This window comes from Oxyura jamaicensis, chromosome 20 (genome assembly GCF_011077185.1).
Source record: "Oxyura jamaicensis isolate SHBP4307 breed ruddy duck chromosome 20, BPBGC_Ojam_1.0, whole genome shotgun sequence".
NCBI classification, from domain to species: Eukaryota; Metazoa; Chordata; class Aves; order Anseriformes; family Anatidae; genus Oxyura; species Oxyura jamaicensis.
This window is the reverse complement of record NC_048912.1, coordinates 7,502,078-7,518,026: the sequence shown is the minus strand read 5'-3', so window position 1 is coordinate 7,518,026 and position 15,949 is coordinate 7,502,078. Positions and strand designations below refer to the sequence as shown.

The window sequence follows — 15,949 nt, the reverse complement described above, 5'->3', positions numbered from 1 at the left end:
TGCAGCTACATGTATAAAACGAAGCACATATGTAAGATCAGGATCTAAATATATAATAGGCAAATATACCTGCAGCCATGGCAACTGCACTTTAGAGATGCACACGTGCACACAGTTCCTGTTACATTTAGGGGCTAACTATCTAAAGATATATGATAAACTGGCAAAAGAACCTGGACCAGAAACTGTCCTCCCATCCTCATGCTTTTGCTAAAACCCAGTATGTATGCCTTGGTGCTTAATTTTTGTCAGAGTTCTGCATTCGTTAACTTTGCAGCTATATAATTTGCTATGAAAGTGTTTGAGCAAACCCCATAGCTAAAGTCCTGCATAAAGGCCTTCTGCCTCCTCTCCTCGTCCTTCACATCCGGGGACTCAACGCAGCAGTCAGAGCTGTTCTTAACTTGGAGCAGAACAATATTTTCTGCCACCATGAGTGGTCATCAGAAACACATCAGCAAAACCACAGTGCTGCTTGGAAGTTATCTGTCTTGACTGAGCTGGCATAAAAGCCAGCCTGCATGCAGAAGTTAAGCATAAGTGGCTATGGTCCAGCTTGCATTCCTGTAAGCAATCAAACTCCTTGATAATTGCTCCTTTTTTTCTTTTTTTTTTGTTTGTAATTCTACTCTACTTGTGCCGGGTTATCCCACAGCTTTTGTTCTGCTCCTTGTCCGTTTAAACGTTAGACACACTTAAGTATCTTGATGATTTACATTCTAGGTTCCCTTTTGTATTTCAAAAAACAATAGAGGCAGAATCTGTATGCTCCTGTTCCCTATAAGACACCTAGACTCGGAGAAATGTGGCGAATCGCAGTCAGAAACATCCACCCCCGAGTTATTGTCTGGATGACAGAGGCTGGGGAAATTAGCAAAACAATGTTTCTGCTAGCTAGCCACCAGTGCTCTCTCCTTCTGCTTCTCAAACCGGCTCCAGGCACTTTCTCTTGTTCTTGTGATTCCCTTCCTGAATTACTTCAGCCAAGTAATTGTTTCATCATGTTGCACAGAAATATTTTCCCATCGTGTCACCGTGACATTCATTTCTAAAAGCAAAGCCTCTCTGCTCACTTACACAAAATACAAATCAAGCTCACAAAACTTTTGTGGACCTGGATCACAGGTGAGCTAATGCAGGAGGGGAACACAGTCAGTGGATGAGGCATTAGAGGGATTTTTGCATTGTTTGAAGGAGACTGATTCCTGTTACTGTAATTTCTAGACAACATCAATGAGCTACCTACCACAGGCTTAATGAAATGCTGTTGCAATGGACTAGCAAACGCAAGGTATTTATAGAAAACAAACCAGCTGTTGCGCTTCTTTTATGTGGGGATAGGGACCATCAGCTTTCATAGCCTCTGTCAAAAACTCAGCTCCTTACTCTGCCTGGCATGATGTTCAAGCCCATCAAAACGAGGTCTGCTGACAAAGCCAGCACTTCTGTAGTGTGCTGTAGGGAGGGAATGTGTGAGTTCTTAGGTGATTTATTATTCTGCAAATTGTATGAAATTGTGAGCCCTAACTAAAGCCTCTGATTTAAATACCCTGGACTCTGAGAAAGTGCTTTGATAGCTACGTAATGTGTGACACAGAGGCAGGAGCAGATGGGACAGGGTAAGGCAAAAAACTGATGCAGATCAAAGACTTCCTTAGACTGTAATTAGCTAGAAAGTATTACTGGAACTAAATGCCCCAAATTTGTGATGGCTTAAAAACAAATGAGGGTTAAATTTGGCTCTGCTCTGTGAAACTGTGACAACCAGTCAGAAGTTTTGGAACCAAGTGTGTCCCTGTTGTAAACACAAATAGTTAGTTTCAGCAACTATTAACCCATTTATCCGAGTTGGGAATTCCAGCCCTATTGTTTTTCACATCCATCCAGATCTAACCACCACCATTTGTAGGAGGGGTAGAAAGCCGTTTATTCAAAACCAAACAGTCAAACAATTTAGCAGGTGAGAAAATGATCACAAAAGGATTTTAGTTCCCAGTAGACAGAACTACCCAAATCAGAATCAGAGCTGTGCTGAACCTGAGAGCTCTTCTTCACTGAGGCTCGGGACTCAAATCCCACAGCGGCTGTGCTCCCAGCTGCTGAGCTGCAGGGTCTGGTATCACTGCAAAGAGAAACTGTCTTGGGCTAACACCGCATCATACATCTCACATGGTCCTGATGTCAACGCATGGCCATTTCCAGGTGTTTGCATATTCCGCATGGATTGGGCTGCTCAGCTGCCCAGGCTGGGTCAAAAGAGGCCTCGATTCACGTGATAGAATCAGAAATCCCCCCAAATCATGGGATATTATCCAAGTTTACAGCTTGTACAAAGTTTAGCTTTACGTTGAAAAGATTAAATTCTCAGAATATGGTTTGGGTCCCAGCAAATAGTTAAGTAGAACTTCATTCTTTTAATAATTTCACTCGTCTGTTCAGGATGCATGTCCCAAAAAAAAGAGCCAATTCCCTCACATATTTAATGTATAGATTTTGCCACATGGTTCTACTTTTACTTTACGGAGTAATTAAAAACGGTAGTCAGAATTGGAACAGAATTGTTTAGTTAATTAGATTCCTAGTTTCATTTATATTTCTTGATTGTATTAGGACCCTTGCAACATACATACATAGGTTTAAATTTTTCTTCACACTTCACATTAACATATGAGTTTTGCCCTAAAATTCTGACTGCTAAGCATGTGCACAGAGTTAAACACACAAAAAAAAGGCTAACCCGCAGGAGAATAGTGCTTTTTTTTTTTTTTTTTTTTTTTTTTTAACATTAGCTCTTAGTAGGAAAAAGAGTCAGAAGCAGATTCATCAGTACCCCGTCCACCACATGATCATCTCTAACCAGAGCAAACCGAATGCAAAACCCTGCCGTTCTGGTTCAGTGGTGGTTTAGTTTGTGTTGCTCTGAATAACAGGAAAATGCAAGACAATACTTATTGTATCTTAAGCGATATCATTATAAATAACAAAAGAAGATGTGTAATTTGGCCTCATATACATTTTTGTCTTTATTAAAGCAGATACTGAGTTGCATTGACTTTTATTCTTGTCACAGCTAAGGAAACATTGCTTGAAAACTACCTAGTATGAGAGAAACTTCATATTTTCATACACATCCACATCAATAACAGTTGGTCTAGCAAGGAAATTGTAAAGGTAAGCACTTGACAAAGCTTTTTTTCAGGTTGTAATTTAGATATAAGAAGGCTCTTGCAGGAATGAGGAAAAAAACATACTGTTACCAAACGTGATTGAGTGTCCCAGCCCAATAACCCGTTGGTGCATCTGTGCAATTTGGGTGATTGTATTTGATAGAAGATAAACAATTAGTATAGAAACAAGTGTAAATTTTCCTGCATCTTCCAAGAATCAATAAGGGAAGGCAGCGGGCAAAGTGTCAAAGCAACACCACACAACGCCAGAGCTGTAAGGGGCTACGCATGCTTTGGACAGCTAAGCAGAGGCTAGCGATTGCTGTTAATAGACAGAAGACCCACTAACGAAATCATACTTGTGTTTTTGAATATTCTGGTTTAAAATGATGCATACCATTTCTTTTGCAGAACTAAGCACAATTGAATTTGAACACTAGCAAATGATGAAACAGTGCTAGGTGCTTTGGAAATGGGATGCCAGTGCTAGGGATGTGGTCTTACAGACTTAAGTCTAAATAGGAAGAAACTCCGTTATTTTGGTAGTAACAAGAAAGATCTGTACGAATCAGTCGGTGTAGTATACAACTGGAAAGGGGAAAAACAACCCCGAACCAAATGACGTATAAACTTCTGTAAAATTCAAAACAGACTCGTGGAGTAAAGGCCGGAACTCCTCTGCATGGTTTACCTGCAAATAGCCTGCAAAGTCCTACTGCAAATTGCACTGAGTCACTTTAGGAAGAAAAGCTAAAGAAACCTTGTGAGAAGACAACTGCGACGCACCACATACTGCCTTCAGTCAACCAAATCTTGCTTGTAATGGGAAGCTATATCAATATTTGGAGCCGAGCCCCTGTTCGGGCAGGGATTTTCCAATGCGGGGCCGGGGGGCCCGCCACGTGGGTAAAGTATTTGGACTCTTTTGTCTGCTTTAGTACTAGAATTTGTGCTCAGATTCATTTCCAAACTACTTTTTCCCAAACTCTTTCCTAACTTTTTTTTTTTTTTTCTAGGAAATGTTTTAATTTCAGGGGCTTTTTCATATGCTTGTTTATAAAGTAGGGTATTTTATGACCTCTATGCATTTAATCATGCTAGAAAGCTCCTAAAATGTAAGTTCTGTAGCTGAGAGAAGAAGGAAGGAGTCAGGAATTCTCTTTTCTGACTCTTTCAGATTCCTTCTGAGACTAGTGTAAAATGAGTGCATTTGTGTTCTCGGTTTTCCTGTCTGTAACTGCATCCTTTTGACAAAAACTCCTCGCTGCACAAGTTTCCTCCTGAACGAGAAATCTTTAATCCAAATGAAGAGATACATGGGAATACAGCAGGAATTTAAACATTCTTTAAATTGCAGCAGCGCTGCCCTGACTCTCCTGGAGCAGGCAAAGTTTAAGGACGGGGATTAGTTCATTCGTGCCTGACAGAGCTCTATCTCCAAAACTGGACTATTATTTAAACAAATATAAATACCTTTAGTACATCTTATCTTTCAATCTACCCTGCCTCCCAGCCCTCATAAACTGAACTTTTGTTGGAAGCTTTGTCATTTATAAAGAAAGAAAGAAATGTATCTGAGGACATCTTCAGTCCTGCAGCAATTCTGCCCTCAGCAGCACTCAGCTCCGACTGCGAACGCAGCTTGTGAGTTTGGGTAACATTACATGGCCTACAGCACAACAAGAAAATAGGATCTAACGATGTGGATAAGTTTCGTAACTAGAAGAATAGTAGAATAAACAGCCACAGGAGGCTGGAGAAATCAGCGTCACGAGGGACAGTCAAGACAAGATCTAACGTCTGTCTTGCCTGCAAGAACTTGAGTCAAGCCGGTGCAGGAGCTAGCTCACCCGAGAAAATCTATTCTTAGGGTCTCATAAAACTGAACTGCATTGTACAAATTAAAAAGCAAACAGCAGAAATCTGTAGCAGGTCTAACACTTCGTGCTTACCGGTGCCCAGCTCCTAGCAGGAGCTACGGAGGCACTGCGGGAGCAGGGAACGCACAACTTTCAGGAAGAGCTCCAGGAGTTTTCCCCGCCAGAGGAAGATCTGATCTTAAGTGTCAAAAATGCAGAACAGTTCTTTCAGTAGAAAACACGCTTTGCTTAGAGAAACATTAGTAATAAACTACAAATTTGATATTTGTGCTGAAATCTGCTGCTTTTTTGGACTGGAATGTATAGCAGCCAATTCAAATGCATTGGCCTGATCCAGAAAAGCCCTTCTGTGCTCAGCTGTCCAACAGCACAGACAATTAAGGAGTTTCTGTTTGGAGGCACTCGATTTAAAAACTTAGTGCTTAAATTTGGCCTAACAGGAAAATGGAAAATGCTGAGTAAGAGCCGATTATTTTCTCAACTCCCTGTGCGTAACCAGCTCGAGACTGTTAGCTTCTCGCAGAGCTGCGTGCAGCAGCAAGCAGTGGGGGCTCGGGAAGAAACGTGGCTGGGGAGCCGTGCTGAGCCTGGCTCCTTCCATCGGAGGCAGAGCCCCAGCTCCCCTGGGAACAGAGGTGTAGCCCAGCACCAGCTTCCTCCTTCTCTGCCCCCCTCCCAAGCTTATCTGCCACTGTCCCCCAAGCACAGAAACACACACCTCTCAACAGAGAAACTCCATCTACAGTTTTTTAGGAAAATGTCTCAAGAGAAAGGATAAGGGAGTTGTTCGAGTGCCTCTCACCTGGCCGGCTGCAGGAGAGCTTCCTGAGCAGTGACCGAGTTACCGGCATCCAACAGAAATGCTACTTTCTGGTGTTTGTTCCTGGAAACTACAAACATAAGAAACACTGAATCTTAACTCAGAGAATATAAACTCCTTAGAGAAAAAAAAAAAAATAATATTAATTAATTAATTAATTAAAGCTTCCTCCCTTACTTTTTCTTCCTCCCTCCCACTTCACACTCGGAGTTACTTTGCCAAGGACTGGTCCCGGTTTGGACAGCACACCTCGCTCTACACGTCAAGAACAGCAAGAAGCGCAAAAACCGAAAACGCCAAACAACCACCTCCTCCCCACACAATACCCAAGCGGCAGCTAAAGCAAGTGATTAGAGGAAATAAAATGAGGCAACAAGAACTGGCTGAAGCTTCCAGCCCTGCTCTTTGCTGGGTTTCTCTTGGGGTTTTTTGTTTTTGTTTTTCTCTGAGTCACAGAGAAAGTGAAAAGACCAACAGCAATCCTGCTCCCTGATCACAGCACCGAGCCAGATGCAGCTAGAGTTTCAGCTCTGCCTTTAAGCTAGCTTCAAACGTGCCTTCCAAATAAAACAAGCTACTTTTTTTAACCTAGTCATAAAGTTTATTAAAATTGTTCATTAATGCTTCAAACGTAGCAAGAATGCATAGATCCCAAAATATACATATGTATTTTCTTATAGAAATAGATTATTCTTTATAATAAAAAAAAAAAAACGTAGGAACATCTTTAACAGATTACTCAATCCATGACTGACAGTTACACGAGATTGCATCATGTACGCAGCATTCCCAGCCATGCTTCAAGGATTGCATCACTTCGCCCTGCTCTCCTCTCGCTGTGTTAAATACCCCCAGCGCCCAGCAGCCCGCAGAGCCCCGCGGCCGCCGGCCCCCGACCCCCGACCCCCGGCGCGCCCCCGCGCCCAGGCGGCCTCGCCGGGCCCCTCCGCCGACGCGTAAATAAAGAGCAAACCGAGTAGAAAGCCCCGCCGAGCCCGGGGGGAGCCCCGGGGGCAGGCTGCGGGCCCCCAGCCCCGGGCTCCCCCGGCAGGGGGGGGTCGCAGCGGGGAGCCGGCCACCGGCGCTCCCCTCCGGCCGCCCCCGGGGGCAGGGGGTCAGCAGCGCGGCGAGGAGGCGAGCAGGGGCTCGGGCAGCTGTTTGAACAAGTTCCTGAGGGTGCTGAGCTCCCGGGAGAGCTGCTCCACCTTCTTCTGCAGCCGCTCGTTCTCGGCCGTCAGTTCCAAGACTTTGTGCTGCGTCTCCAGGTTGCGCATTTTGGCTTTGTCGCGGCTCTTGCGCACCGCGATGTTGTTCCTCTCCCGGCGCAGCTTGTACTCGTCGCTGTGCTTGTCCACGCACTTCTTGGGCTTGTTCTTGCCCGCGGGGGGGGGCCGAGTAGCCCCCGCCGGCCGCGGCCGACTTGGAGGACTCGGAGGGGTTGGGGGTGCCGGGGGGGCTGGAGGAGGACGAGGTGGACAGGTTCCCGCTGCTGCCGCTCGGCACCGACTGGTAGCCCAGGTAGGAGCGCACGGTGCTGCCGTAGGGCGAGGACATGCCCCCCGGTCCCGGCCCGGCCCCCCCTTCTTCCTTACGGGGCCCTTTGCAAGAGTCCAGGGTCTCGAAGACCGGCTCGGCTTTGGTCTCCACGATCTGGGGCGGGAAGCAGCCCGGCAGCCCCCCCGGCTTGTGGCTCTGGCTGCCGCACGGGTGGCCGTGCCGGCCGAGGCTGATGTAGGTGTAGTCGGGCTTCTTGCCGCCGCTGCCTTTATAGTCCTCGGCGAAGAGATCGGAAAGGAAATCTTGGCCGCCGCCGCTGCTGCACGGAGGCTCAAAGTTGCCCCCTGCTGCTGCTGCGGGAGGAGGCGGCTGCGCCGGCTGCTGGGATGCTAAGGGGTCCAGGTAGGGGCTGAAGTCGATGGCTCGCTCGTGGTCCCCTACGGTCAGCTCGGTCATGGAGCGGCCCCCGGCCGCCCGCGGGTGCAGCTTGTTGAGAGCAGCCAGACAGTCCGCCTCGTAATAGAAATTCGCCACTTCCATGGATTTAAAGGCGGGCGGCTGGATGGGGAGGCATGCTGCGTCCCAGGCCACCAGGCGTTGCATGAAAGCAAAGGGGGATGCGGGGAGGAGAAGACGGCGCAGGGGGCCCCCCCGGCAGAGGATCGAGCTGCCGCCGTCGGGGTGGGGGGCTCCGGACCCTGCCTCGGGCTCTGGCGCTGGGCACCGCGGCTGCTGCGCTGCCCCCCCCTGCGCCGGCTCAGTCCCTGCGGCTCGGCGGGGCTCTGCCGCTCCGGGTGCTGCGGCTGGAGCTGGCGTTTCTCCTGCGGACCATCTGGTTGCGGGGCCCGCGTCCTAAAAGCCTCTGCCTTAGGAAAGTTCCTCCGCTCGGTTATTTATAGGGGCGGCCGATCCCATAGCAACAGGCGCGTCACCGCCTGGCCGCCTGCCACGCCGAGCTGCCGCCGGCCCCGGCCCGCGGGTGCGGAGCGGGTGCGGAGCGGCTGCGGGGGCCGGCACCGCCGCCGGGGCCGCCCGGGACGGGGACGGGGCCGCAGGTGCCCCCCGCTCCCTGCCCGGCCCCGGGGAGGGGGCAGCGATCGGCCCCCGGGGGTGCGGAGCAGCCCCGCACCCTGCCGGGTGCGCGCGGTTTGGGGACGCGGGGGTGCAGCGCGCCCCCCTGCCAGGCTCGGTTTGCCCCCGGGGAAATGGAGGCGGCGGGGGGTTATTTGTTTGGTCGGTTTGTCTTTTTCCAAGCTCTTTTCGCCAGGGCAGGGGAGCGCTGCGAACAGAGGCAGAGCGCGATACTCGCCGTGCGGTGCTCGGGGGAGGAACACCCGGCGGCAGGCAGCGCTGCCCCGCGCAGGGGAGCGCAGCGGCGTTGTGCGAGGGGCAGCAGGGAGCAGGGAGAAGCGGCTCCGGGATCCCCGCTCGCCGCTGGAGCAGTCACAGCAAAGCCACAGCTCCCCTCCCCATCCCTTCGTGCCGGGATGATGGCCTTAAAGTTTGTCTTGGCGTATTTACTTTGCATGATGTGGTGCAACTGTCAGGGTACACAAGCGATAGGGGATCTGTGCCCTGATCCCACAGGGGACCGGCTCACAGGCGGTTCTGAACCAGTGCGGTACGTGCACGGCAACATGGGAGCCCAGAGCCTGCAGAATGGCAGGGTAAGTTTGGGAAGGAAGACTGAATCTTGATGTCCGTTTTAATTAAAGACACCCACCTTGGGAATCAAACTTATATTTTCACTCTCTTACTCCCACATTTACCTGTCTACAAGCTGGTGATTCATCGCCAGAATAAAGGACATTAATTTAAAACAAAACATATAATTAAAGGAAGTAGGAGTGTCCTTCGCCTCAGTAAAGAAGACCTAGCACTGCAGGGAAAATGACACTGCCTCTTAGAATAATGTGAAGCAATCCTGCGGTGTGGGAAATATTGTAACGTTAAGCCAGAGGAACAGGTATTGCATTATACGATTCAAACAGTCAACTGTTCATAATGTTCAAACCTCAAACTTTGAAAAGAGGAAGAATTCAAAAATCAGTCAGTGGACCATCGGACTTTGTCTTTCTTGCATGTTTTAGTTTTCTTTGCTTTTTCTTTTCGCGTTCTAAAGGGATTTTTCTTTCCATAACAAAAGTACCCTAACAGGTTTTTAGGCTTCAAATATTTCTAGTTCCATCTTTATCTACCAAGTTAATCTTTGGTGAATGCACCAGAGATTAAATTGGAGCTGGGCCTGGCCAGAGATCTGGGTCTGGAGGTTGTAGCTGGAGCCCATACCTTCATAAATACAAACATCTGTATTGGGTGCAAATACTGGCAAGTCCTAGGGAGCCGGGGCTTGTTCTCCTGGCTGTTTACCCTCTCGTTCTGTGTCTTTATCCTGCCTTCTGATCTGGCAGTTACATCCAGCGGCTGCCCTAACTGGCCCTTGCAACTGAACTCTTGGAAATCGGTCTCATGCGCTTCCTACCTCCAAACCAGCTCGGGAACCCACAAGCAGAAGGTCTCCTGCTGAAATGCGTGTTTGCTTTTTCTTGGCATTACCCCGACGGGTTGCCACGGCTGCCACGGCCACTGGCTAAAATCGAACGCTCAAACCGATGGGAAAGCTGGTGGGTATTTTTTCAAGACACTCTTGGAGATCTGAATTTGCCCTTTTCAAATTTCTGCCCTGTTCCCTGCAGCTCAGTGGCAGAAAGCCGTACTCCCGCCCAGGCTGATCTTCCCTAACAAAATAAAACGTCTGTGCAATTGTCATGTGAAATAGATTATATCAGGGATGGTGTGGCCCACACCTCCTTTTCCAGGCCAGTGCTGAGTAATCCCATAGTCACTGAGATCACACGTCAGCCGGAGTGGTAATTGAGGTTGGATGCCCAGCTTGTCCCCTCCTTCCCTTCTCCCCCCTCACCTCCCTGCTGCACAGAGATCTCTTTAAACTTCCTCCAGCTCACCTCAAATCCCAACATCCACTCTCACGGAGCCAACGTCCATTCTCAGCTTCTCATGGGAACCTTGTTGGCGGGACTAACCACTTATCCAAAACCCTAACATTCGGCAAGCAGGTTTTGAGCTAACTCCGGTCTCTTTTAAATTGTTTCTGCACTTGTCATAACAAATGCATGGCCAGAAATGGGGTTTTTGAAATGGGAACAGGTGTAGGGCAAAGCTCGCACCGCAGAGGATTGGGTGGAGGTCTTGGCACACCAAGCCCCATCCCTGCAAATGCCACGGCTTGGCCTGGCCAGGTGTGGAGAGGCTGCTAATGGTCCTGGAAAGCCTTCTCCACCCAGAGGTGCCTAGGATAGGAAGAGAGATGCAGACATTCCTGGTGAAGGGATCTGGGCACTGGCCTTACTCTCCATAACAGGTCTCCTGACAGAGCAGATCGCAGCAGAAAGGCAGCATTTCTATGAAAAGCACCTTCTTTTTACTGATTTCGTGACTTAGGTTTTCAGAACTAGTCAGCTGGGGAAGGAGACGGCATTAGTCACAAATTACTTAGTGAGAACATGAACGTTTTTGAGCAGCAAAAGATGTTTTTCTGATGCAATAAAATCCAGATTCCTCTTTATTCGCGTGTGAAACAATATAGATACTGGAAGGGTAAGACAAGGGTATGAAAAGGGGCAAAGTGGAGGAAAGAATTTCATTGTCACTGCTCAGTGCTGTCATGAATTAAATTCTGCTCTCCAGTTTCCCTTTTGTGCCGTAGAAGCCACACGTTTCCAGCTGCAGGCTCAGACCTACAATAAAGCATTGCAGAGACTTTTTTTTTTTTTTTTTTTTTTTCCTGGAAATTGTCTTCTTTTCTAGGATTTCTTGCAAATTTTCCAGTTCCCACACTCCAGGTCTATAGCAGCTGTCCCTAGAAGGACACTAGCTTTGGGGAGGTGTTATTAGTTTAATGGTCACAGATCAAACACTGAAGCATTTCTAAGAAGGTCTGTGGGCTGGGGTTCGTACTCTAGATAAAGTCTGTCTATAATTTCTGATGCTTCTTGCTGTAGACCCATCTCTGTAGGCGTATTACTTCCCTTGCAGTAGCTCATAGCAGATCAATAAGATCAAGGCTCCATCATGCTAAAAACCCTGTGTGAGCAGCTGCTCACCCACAGACCTGCAGTCTGAAATGCAATGTGGAGGGGGAGAAGAGGGGCAAAGAGGCAAGAGGTTAGTGCTAGAAGCTGACATCAGTGAACAAGGTGCTGCAGGTGGCATGTTGGAGGGGAGCAGAGAGGAGAACATGAGGGGTTTCAGAGCAGAGTGGTGTCCACGCGTGTGGGCACACTGGGGTGGTGTGGGAAGGTCTCAGTGGGTAGGATGTGACCTTGCCTGAAAGCAATGTTGAGCAATGTTGCAATGCAAGCTGCAAAATAGAGAAGTAAAATTGAAATTTATTTCTGAGCATGTTGTGTGCTCTGTTTTTAACTTCTTCCTAGCCCCAGGTCCCTCTTTATACAGCCGCATACCTTCTGCCAGCAACGACTCATAAGTTGTACCTGGCAGAGGCCAGATTTCAATCTATTGCTTTCAACTTGCTCTTCTCCACTGTTAAAAAACAAACAAACAAACAAAAAACCCAGTATTTATGAAATGTCAGGCAGGGACAATGTCTCAACTCAGAGAGAGGTTGGCAGGGACAATGTCTCAACTCAGAGAGAGGTTGGCTCTCCTTCCATCTCCCCCAGCTCTTAGACCAGGCTTGAGACTTTGCCTCATTTTAACATAAAAAACTATTGCCACATGCTTTCCTCTCTTCTTAAACCGCAGCTGTGGTACGCTGCGTTGCAGTCTCCAGTGGCCGGGAGCTCCCCAGGCGGGTTGCAGGCTGTGTCTCCTGGCCTCCTTCGGTTCTTTTGTTACAGACCAGAGTCCTCCCCCTCCCCGAGGGCTCCCTCACCCCTCGTTCCCATGTGACTTGGGGATGCTCGGATATTTGTTGGTCTTCTGCTGATTTTCTGCTCACCTCTGACCTAGCATGCTTGGCCTTTGCAGTGCTGGGTTGCTCAATCCCCGCTTTATCTTCATGTTGCTCTTTGCCCTACCGAGTGCTGCAGAGACGACACCTGGAGATTGGCACCACTGCCTCCAGCCAGTGGGACAACATGAGCAAAATACCTTCCCCTACCAGACTCTGAAAAATTTCCAGAGCAAATTGGAGGTCAGAGCACCCACTCTGCGGCTCTGTGGAGGAAAGAAAAGGAGAGGGCGTCTGAATGCACACAAATGCCCATGGAAGGGAGCAGCGACGAAGCAGAAGCCATATGCGCCAGTGCTGTGTTGCAAAGTCTGTACTGAAGTCATTTGGCTGGCAAGATGTGGGTTTTCTTTCTGAGCAGGGACAGTAAGAGGTGACTTCGTGTTTTATGAGCAGCCTGTCTCATTGCATCCTCACCACCCTCTGCTCCAACCCCAAATAAATAAATAAAAGTAGGGAAGTTGCTGTGCACTAACTTTCCAGAAGTTCGCCATGGTTATCTCGCATTTCCTAGGTAATCACAGTCTCCTAGTTCGATGACTTTGTTACAGAGCATGCATTAATACTTTTTTCTAGAGTACTCAGGCTTTCAAAAAATTTGTCAAGGGAACAGAAATCTAACCCTTTTAGGTTACCCTGACAAGTGTCAGGAGTTCCTAGGAATAGATATCGGTAATACATTAAGGAAATTTTTAAAAGAAAACTATTCAGAGGTCCTGAAGCTGGGGCCAGGTAACTGGAACCTCAGGGTGTGTATTGGCAGGGGTAAGGTAAACTGAAGGAAGTCGTAGGTTGACAGGAGAGTGAGCCTCAGTGAAGAATTATCAGATTTTTTATTAAAAGCATTAAAAGTCCACTCCCTAGCCTTTACAAATACTTTTTATTCAGCTGCTCTCATGTTGAGCACCATGGGGAAAGTGGGGCTGCCAGGGGATCAGTTAGGGCTTGTTGGCGGTGAGCGCTGGCGTAGAAGAGCAGCCCCCGGGCTGGTCTGTGTCATCTGGCAGCTGGCCTCGATGGCCTGGGCACCAGGTGGGGATAGCCGCCGTGTTCCATCCTCCACACACCTCGTTTCTGGGTCCCAGTCATCTCCCTATCTTTGCATTTATGGCTTTGGAAGGGAGCCGTAGGAGTGGCTATTCCAGCTCTCCCACCCACTGACACTTTCCCATGCCAGAGAGTCCGGCGAGGGAGCTGCAGCCAGTTTCTGCTCCCTTCGTGCCTCGTGGATTAGGAAGAATTGCATAAGTGAGGGTAAGAGGCAAGAGGAGTGAGTCTCCGAACTCCGGCTGCTGCGCACTGTGCCAAGCCCTGCTCAGTGCTGTGTGAGCAGGGGTCTGTGCTCAAAAAGGGCTTCCAGAGCTTTGTGCTGGGCAGCTCTCGGGTACAGATGGGTAAGGGGGAAATACAGAAAAGGGGCGAGGTGGCTGCTGTGAATTCACAGGGTGACAAAGCAGCCGGGACCTCTGGTGCTCTATAAATTGAAATCATTGTCACCACTCAGCCTCAGCTGTGAGGGCTGCACTCTGCTCCTCTCCAGCTCGCTGTTGAGTCTGCAGCTGGAGATAACAGGAGGCAGATAAAAGACCAGATAATTATTTTCACAAAGAACACACGAAACCCTGTTTAGGTGACGCCTGTCATAGCCACATCGGCAGACAGGCACGGAAGGTGGAAGGGGACACCTGCCCCGTGCTCCCCTTTGGCTCTGAGGAGGACCCGTCACCGGGGCAGGGCTGTTCTGTGTGGGTTTTATTTTTTTATTTTTTTGGAAGCTGCGTTGCTTTTCCAAAAAGGGGAAGCCTGGAACCGAGGGCTGGCGGACCAGGCCTCACCTGGACGCGGGAAGCCAGCGGCCCGGCCCGGCCGCTAGGTGGCGGTACGAGCACGGGCACTGCCTTGGGCCTTGTGCCGTGCCCGGGCTCGTACCGCCACCTAGCGGCCGGGCCGGGCCCAGCGGGGCCACATCGCCCCTCAGGCAGCCGCGGCCGTGGCCGTGGCCGGAGAGAGGAGCAGCCAGGGCAGCCCGAGGGGAAGGAAGCCGGCAGAATGCCGGGCGAGGCCGGGGTGCTGGCCCCGCACGACAGTGGTCAGAAGGCCCCTCCAAGCCTTCTCACGGCTTGTTGCAGTGGGAGGCGACCCGTCACGACGTGGTTCATGTTGGTGCTGCTGGTCTCCTTTCAAAAAGAAACAACACAAAACAGCCCTTTAAGTCTCTTTATTCTTTCGGATATGGCCACAAGGCAAGAGAAGACTGGAGCTGGACTCTATCTGCTCTCAGAACGTCTTTGCTGGACTCCCTGCACATGGTTTGTCAGCATGGTGAGCTGAATCCCCTGGGTCTCGAGCCCTGCCATAGCTGGGCACACACTGCACTTTGTCATCTGGAGCCGTGTCTTGACAGACTTTTCAAAGCTGGGGAGGACTTGGCCCTGCTGCCTGCTCCCTGTGTGTCCCCAGCACCACCAGGACCAGGGTACCTGCGCACAGCGGGGGCCTTTCACAGTATGGAGCAGGGAGCCGAGTACAAACATCACTGCAGGGGCTTGGCTGTAGGCTACCCTTAAATAAACCAGCCAGGGATTTAGCTGTTTTATAGGCCTCTTTATAGTAATATGGTCTATAATGTGCTGCCAGTATGGTCTTCATCTTCTCCAAATAGCATCAAGATTTTACTGCATAATTACCTTCTTAATACAGATTTCTGTTCAGAGTCTCAACAATGTTGTCCTAACTATACTGATACTGTACCATTTCGCCAATATGTTGTCTGATCCATCACTTTATTTTGCTTTATTTTATTTTTTTGTATTTCAAAAAGGCATTGGACTCATGCAATGCTGAATCCTCACGACTTTCCCCCCTTTCACGGGACACAGTCATAATAACTGTACCAAGTCTGGGAGGTTCACCCGAGTCTATGAACTAACCTACCATTTTTCCCACCTCCTCAGGTAATGTTAGAGGAAAGAATATTCTTCAAATGTGTGCCGAGCATTGGTCTGTCACTAAGAAAGAACCAAACCCTTCCCCCAGAGGTCTGCTGCCTTGTCACAATGAACTGAGATTAAAATGGGCTGCAACAGCACCTTTTCTCTTAGGCTAGGTTTCACTCTAAGCAGTTACACTGACACTGTTATGCAGCTTTACTCTGGCAGATACCAAGGCAAAACTAAAAGCCATTTTCCAGGAGAACATTATTATGCATTCAAAGGCAAAGCTTGCTAGCAATTTGCTGCTTTTTTCATACTGAAAGTCCTATTGCCTTGACAAAACAAGATGATTAACAGATGTTAAAGGTGTCTTGGCAAACCCTCCCAAGAACCATACCTCATATAAAACTGTTCATATCTTACAGCTAGCTTACACGTTTGTAATGGAGGCATATGGTCACATATCTCAAAACACATTTAAAGGTGCCATATCCTACTGAATCAACATGAATTCCTTCACATTTCTACCACTTCCACACTAACACTGTCGAGGTCACTGTGACCCTAGCAGTATCGTAGAAAAATCCATAGCATCAGAGCAGCCTAACCTTGTAAATGTCTAATGAAAACATCAGTATCCCTTGATGCCAGACTGTTCC

General features: G+C 48.8%; 1 protein-coding gene across 1 annotated transcript; it reads right to left on the bottom strand.

Annotated features, from left to right (window-relative positions):
- Window positions 1-1,906: 1,906 nt before the first annotated feature.
- CEBPB (CCAAT enhancer binding protein beta) lies at window positions 1,907-8,300 on the bottom strand. The gene is given in 3 exon segments (XM_035343886.1): window positions 1,907-2,122; window positions 5,850-7,274; window positions 7,276-8,300. Coding segments are annotated over 2 exon segments (984 nt in total). The 5' UTR covers window positions 7,968-8,300; the 3' UTR covers window positions 1,907-2,122; window positions 5,850-6,982.
- Window positions 8,301-15,949: the final 7,649 nt, after the last annotated feature.